This window comes from Exserohilum turcica (genome assembly GCF_000359705.1).
Source record: "Exserohilum turcica Et28A unplaced genomic scaffold SETTUscaffold_8, whole genome shotgun sequence".
In the NCBI taxonomy this organism is placed as follows: Eukaryota; Fungi; Ascomycota; class Dothideomycetes; order Pleosporales; family Pleosporaceae; genus Exserohilum; species Exserohilum turcicum.
The window spans coordinates 1398931-1405596 of NW_007360299.1; the positions used below are offsets into that span (position 1 = coordinate 1398931).

The window sequence follows — 6666 nt, forward strand, 5'->3', positions numbered from 1 at the left end:
ACTTACGGTTGCCTAGCTGTATCCGCTTTTTTTTCCTATATCCTTCTAATGCTATTATAACTAACTATAATAAAATCTTGCCTATTATAAAGCCAGTCTCGTTAAAGTTGTAGATATCGTCGTCCACAATACCCCACTTCTGCCTTGTCGCCTGGACTAAGTCAAACCAGCGCTGGATAGCCACTAGATCCTCGCAGGCGGCTCGCTGGTGATTATAGGGACGGCTCTAGCGCGTACGGAGCTTAGGAGTCCGCTTAACAAAGTTGTCAACCTAGTTCTTGCTAACAGGGTTGCTACCACGCTCCTCTAATAGTTTATTAGCTATTACTTAAACGTTAAGCTTTGTAGGCGCAAATCCTCGCGCAGACTCTTCAAGAATACGCTCAACTATAGCCTCCTCTTCTAGCTTATCTAGACGCTTTAATTTTAGCTCGCAGTTACGTTAAGGGCGCTTTCTAGCGCGTTATTTAGATAGAGTTCTTTGTAGGACGTTGTAGATAGTAGCAGCACGGTTTACACTCTAAACACGTTGCGACTAGACGTTAAAAAAAGCAAGTTAAAGATTAGATTTAGAATATATTAATAGACGGTTGCGTTGTTGAGACATCACGCGTTATAGTGATGAAGTTGATGGGCTGGTGGGGCGTTAGCGACTCGCTTGGGTTAGCGACTCACTTGTGAACCACGTTATAGGTATAGACTTTATTTTAATACAAAAGTTTTTCAGTACTATAGGCCACTTTTAATAAGAACTTAATAAAAAAATAATAATAACAAGATTCTGGCTAAATAGCTACTATATTTTTAACTAAATTTAGTTAAGCCTATCTACAATACTAACTACAAACCTTTAGCTAGCATCTAACCTAAAGCAGCGTCTAAAATAGTGAAAAGAAGCAGAGAACTGAACAGGCCCTAGAAAGAAAACTCAAATTAATTATAGGCTGGGAGAGGACCGATTGTGATAGGCTATACCCAACGCTAGCGCCGCGGCCGCACGGGAGCTAGATTGACAGTAACAAAGATTTTACCGACGTTTTGCAAGACGACAAGGGCAATCATATTATGACAAAAGTATTGATAGGCTTGAATTACTGCAAGGCAAGACAATCGATGACAGGGGGGAGAGGAGAAGCTTGCGTCGATTCGTCGGAAGGGTGGAACATCATTTGCCGTGAGCAAAGGATGGAAGATTATAGGAGAAGTTGGTGAAACAACAGATATCTAGAGTCAGACTCAAACACAGACCTTCTTCAGCTAACGTCATTCATGTTCCAGTAGATATCGGCCATGATGCCCGACATTGATACCCTTTTCGCAAGATCGAGATTCATCATCCTCAAAATCTGCCTCTTTACCTCGCTTTCGAGATTGGGAAACGTGTCTGACGGCCAGCTATCAAAAGTTTCATTAGTCTCGTGCTCTGATATGGCTTGCCATATAGCCTTCAAGAGCTCCTCCGATCTGGCATCGTTGACGTGTTTTATAAGCGCATCTAGTAAAGGCCTAAAGACCAAAAGAAACTTGAATAGAATTACTGATTCTGGTTCCATCTTGAGCGTGGCAGAGTCGGCTTGGAGCCATTCTACGCCTGTGATAACATAGAAGCACTGACGTTCCAATCAGTATGTCTGCTCTAGCATCGTTGAAACTCAACTCAACTCACAAGGAGTCCGAATGAAAACACCTCTGAATGCTTGCCCACGCCCTTTCCTAGTTGGCCTCTAGGCTGCGCCACATCACGTTCCCTATCTTGTTATTCAAGAGCTTCCCGTCTTCTAGCTTCAAAGCGACATCCAAATCACCTAACGCTACCCTTTTGAGGTGGAATTGCCCCTGTTTGTCTATGTGCCAATTAACAAGGATATTATATGGCTTCACATCTAGAATGACAGGTTAACAATGAGCTGAGCGCAATAGCCAACAAGGTTCGATGAATGGAATCATACCAAGGTGTATCCAGTTCTTTGCATGCATGTCCTTTAGGCCACACCCGACCTCCCTAAGAATCGTCTTACGTAACTTGAGCGGGAGGTGGATAATTCTTCACCAATGAAAGCACATCGGTGGTGAAACCCTAGTATATAACAACATTCTCCTTATCGTTGTAGTCAACGCGGGTTCGCAAGTGAGGATAATCGCCAAAGTCTTTGTTGAACTCTAGTAAGTGATTAAGGATGGACAGCGACACGGGTTTCATAACGAAGAATTGGTTGTCCGAGCTAGTAGTTTTTCACTCTCAGCCATTATTTCTAATAACGACTGAGGAACGACGATTGGCAAACTCACGTTGCGAGGTAAAGATCCACTTCGGACTTTTGGGGATGGGAATGGAGTACTTGGACTCGTTTGTACTCACGACCAAAATTGCCAATAAGTATTGATTGCATCCTCGCAACTATGCGTTGACCAGCCCGACAGCTCACTCGGAGTCGTCGAATATCTGCACGGTGCCTTAGGGTTACCGTATTGGTCGAGTTGGCGAAGGAGACTTGAGATGTGACGCAGGCGTAAACGAGGGTGGAAGCACGTCGACACTGTTCTAGACGGGGTGTGAGTGGAAGCCGAGGGGAAAATAAGGCAAAGAACTTCCGAAAATATCGCATTTATCGGGTGGCGGTAGAGCAACGCTCAAAAGATTCGAAAATTTTAGGCAGATAAACGACTTGAGGTTGAGCGCTGCGTTTGAGCGGCAGGGAGTTTAATGAGACACCACTTATTGGGGAAACAGGAAGGCCGTATTTAGATTACCAACAAGTCTGCTTTAAATAGTGTGCGCTCGCTAGCTAATAGCTTCAACAAGAGCTATATTACTGAAATAGGAATTTTATGTTATCTAAATCTCTTACCTATGTTTTAGGAAAGGGTAATTATATTGGCTCTTATTTGCTTTATATATATACATATAATATTACGTACAGGCACATGACCTTTGGATGGTTGACAAGACTGAGTCTCGTGATGGGGACTTTCTGGGCTTTCGGAAGCACCTGCTTTGGACAAAGTCACGGCCAGATGCGCCCAACAAACGATTCAGGGAAAAGGGAGGCGGTGTGCCACATGTATTTGTGAGCATAGATTGGATATGTAGGTGAAGCAGACTCGAGAGCACAGCTGATGCTGACATCGACAAGGCTATAAATCCGATGTGACTATTCAGGCACCTGTGGTCACGCAGCCCCGCCGCGCCACCTTGAGGATCTGGGGTTGATTCGGCCTTGTGACCAGATGTTGAATGTGGATGTATGGTACCTTATCATTGGTTTGGGGTATAGTAAGCGAGTTGCTAGGGTTGTACATGCAACGAACGGGAATCCGATAGTCAGGTGAGAGTAAGTGCAGCATACTATTATGCTTGAGAGGCTCGTCAACACCGAGACGCCGCTGAGTAAAGCCATAAGACTCAAAGTAAGAGATGATGTCATGTGATTGTTAGCAAGTCAGAATATCCTAAGGAGGCATCGCACCATACTGTCTTACCACGATAAAATGAAATGGTGAGTACGATGATGGATTTGTAAAGGTAGCTTTTAAGGCGAAGAAGGATGATATGAGGTGCGAGATTGAGAGCGATGACACTCTCCATGCGGGGATGATGCGCACCCACAATAGTGTCGACATGGAGACTGAAACAGCCTATCTTAAGGTACGGTGATCAATTACTGTCCAGATGCCATCGCCAAGAGTGTTGCAGCAACTCAAGGTCTTGACGTGCGTTAGGTGGCTGTGACCTAACGATAGCAATAGCACGCAAGAAAGGAAGGTACATTGTGGTGAGCAGAATCCAAAGAAATGAACAGCATGGCAATACAGCATACCATGTTAATGAAAGTTCAACAGGAACATCAATCATCTGATACAACTCACCATGACACCATATAGGACCACATATACACCTTTGCACCATCACTTTGCTACCGTAGATATCCCCCGGTTTGTGTCAGAGGCATCAAACTGTATGCCCAATACTTTTGAAAAGAATGGCACTATCTAATGTGAGCAAACAAAAAAATGAACAAGTATAAGTTTTAGGGTCATTTACTTAAGGCACCAGCAAACCATTTCGAGCGTGACATCCTGTCCTTTCACTTCTCAGCTCGGCATAGCCCTACCCACATTATGTAACCTCATACACGGTCTCTTTCTTTCTTCCTCTCTGCCTCTACTCCCACCGCGCAGCAGCATCCCATCGCCACGGTGCCCGACTTCTCTAAGTAACAAGTCCTCAGATCCTCGCCCAAAAATCCGCCCTACCAATTCACTCACCACAGAATCATACACTCCAAACTCATCACCTTCCTCATCGGCCCAGACATGCACCATGTGGCTGTCCACTCGGGCGCCATTTCCCAGCTCTCCAGGCCCCTCTCCAATCTTATTCATAAAAACAGCAACAAGAAAGAATTCCAAGCCAGCATTATCGAATTCCCAGACCTCTTCCCTCAAGACTTCACGAGCACCTGTGAATTCGCATACACGGGTGTTTCACTCTCCCCTTAGCCGGCCAACTCGCAGACGGCTCGGACGTAGATATCCAAACAGATTTCTTCATGCTAGGCGTGCGGTGGCCGGCGTGGCGGATACCCAGGGTGGTGAGTAGGAGAACGGGTAGGGATAGGCTGTGAGTTCGATTTCTCGGGCTAGCAGAGGAGAAGGCGAAAGACAAGGCAGAGAAGAAGGGGCATCAAAAGGTGAAGGTGGGTGGGAAAGCAGATGAATACGAAGACGAAGGCCTGAGTGGTGGCGGAGACGACAAGGATCAGCAGCATAAGAGCAATTGGAGGGAAGATGTTGGTGGTATCTTGTTGGATTTTGCACGACTGTACAACTTTGCTGAAAGGTACTTGATCCAGGGGCTCAAGGAGCAGGTTATGAGGATTTTGCGGGGCTAACTCATAAATCTGGACATTTTCCCCGTGGCATGCAGAGGTGTGATCGATCTGGTGCGGTACGTTTACCATGGCGAATACACACCGGCGGCAGCAGCAGAGGGGGGCGAGCCTTTAGACCCGTTGCGGCAAACAGTCGTACACTTTGTTGTCCTTTATCTCAACATCTTCAGCGATTTTGCAGAACACAAGCAGCTGCTACGTCAAGGGGGAGATTATGTTGTTGATCTGCAGCGTACCATTATGACATGGCTGTTGTAAGAGATGCGGCGGGCAGTACTGGTTCACATTGAGTTTTCGCCGTGTACAAAGGAAAGGCGAAATTGAGTATCTTTGCAATGGCACACATATGGAAGGACAGATTCGATTTCACTAGGCAAAAAACTACTTCTCTGAATAGAAAACAAAAACAAGGGGATAACAAGACAGGGGGGGGCAGGGGTTGGAGATTCGAGCTATAAGCTAAATATTAGAGGAGAAACCCCTGGAAATCGTAGTTTGGATAATTATCAATCTGACTTCTTGCTCCTGTCCGCAGAGTCGCAGCTTGCAGCTCATACTAGCGCGTGTCGTCGTCCCGGGCAATATGTGTGGTCATCGTCATAAGCGATGCAAGGATCCCATTTCCTATTGCACTAAGAATGCCATATCAGTACCACTGTGGTCATCGGTTAGAAGTGACTTACTCGGCCATTGTCGCATTTATATGTCCGGGAACTATGCTTAGGTCCAGACACAATGCAATGCGTTAGGTCTTCAGAGCATGACTATTGAATGCGTTAGAAGTGTTTTTTCTATTACATGAAATACGTTACCTTACTCCTATACATCCTCCAACACTCTTAGGACATGAAATTCAATCTCTACTTTGTAACACATTGGCGAGTTCCTGGCTAGCTGGTGTTACGAGAGCAAGCGCAGTAACGGGCAGTAACATCAAGCAAGAGATGGTAGTTAGGAACTGCATTGTGACGTAGGTATTGGATTAAAAGAGCCTCCAAATGATCTCAATAGAGGATGGCTTAATAGGATTGATATTTCAAGATTTTTCTTTTCGTGGACATGGACTTTATACAACTGTCTTCTCAAACATAAAAAAACCATAACAACATAACTCGCATACTCAGGGGTAGAGGCCAGGTTTGCACTGACTACACGGGGCAGAACCATAAATTTTGACTTCTAGAGCGGGTTCTGACGTTTGAGACGGCCTGGTGACGGACAGAAATGAATATCCATACATATCAGCTGACTTAATATTGCTTACCTAACTAGCCCCACCACAAAGTGCGCGCGACCACAAAGTGCGCGCGCGGCCTCACCAAAACTACCTTAAAAACGAGGCTATAGAGCCACACCAAATAGATATTATCACGATATATTTTGGTGGTGAGATCAATAGGCTTTAATATATATATACAGCTATAGAAATCGAGACGGAGTTCTAATCGCGCGGCCGCGACGCGAGGTTGGAGGTGGTGAGCTTGCAGCACCTCCCTGAGGCTCCTCACCACCTTGAGGCCTCGCGATAGGCTTCTTTTTTTGAGTAGCCTTTGCAGGAGCCATGAAGCTCCTTCTCCTACCCCTTTGAGAAGTTTTAATAGCTTTTTGAAGTTGTTTTGCAGCCTTGCGAGCCGCGATCCTTGAGGCCTTTTTAATAGCCTTCTCCTCCCTCTCCTTCTGCCTCATTAGACTTACTGCAAGCCTCGCCTGACGCCTCTGCTCCTTCTCCCTCGCCCTAACCTGCCTTGTCTCCTCACGCTGTCTTCTCGTATCA

General features: G+C 45.7%; 2 protein-coding genes across 2 annotated transcripts; one reads left to right on the forward strand and one right to left on the reverse strand.

Annotated features, from left to right (window-relative positions):
• Positions 1 to 1253: 1253 nt before the first annotated feature.
• Positions 1254 to 2390, reverse strand: SETTUDRAFT_157501 (uncharacterized protein; the record flags this gene model as incomplete). The annotated part of the gene is made up of 6 exons (XM_008032826.1): positions 1254 to 1610; positions 1667 to 1729; positions 1795 to 1883; positions 1950 to 2022; positions 2090 to 2222; positions 2290 to 2390. 6 exons carry the CDS (start codon positions 2388 to 2390, stop codon positions 1254 to 1256), a joined length of 816 nt encoding a protein of 271 aa, XP_008031017.1.
• Positions 2391 to 4321: 1931 nt separating this feature from the next.
• SETTUDRAFT_35429 (uncharacterized protein) lies at positions 4322 to 4892 on the forward strand (the record flags this gene model as incomplete). The annotated part of the gene is made up of 2 exons (XM_008032501.1): positions 4322 to 4592; positions 4648 to 4892. The coding sequence occupies 2 exons, from the start codon at positions 4322 to 4324 to the stop codon at positions 4890 to 4892; spliced, it is 516 nt and encodes a 171-aa protein (XP_008030692.1).
• Between the last annotated feature and the right edge of the window lie 1774 nt (positions 4893 to 6666).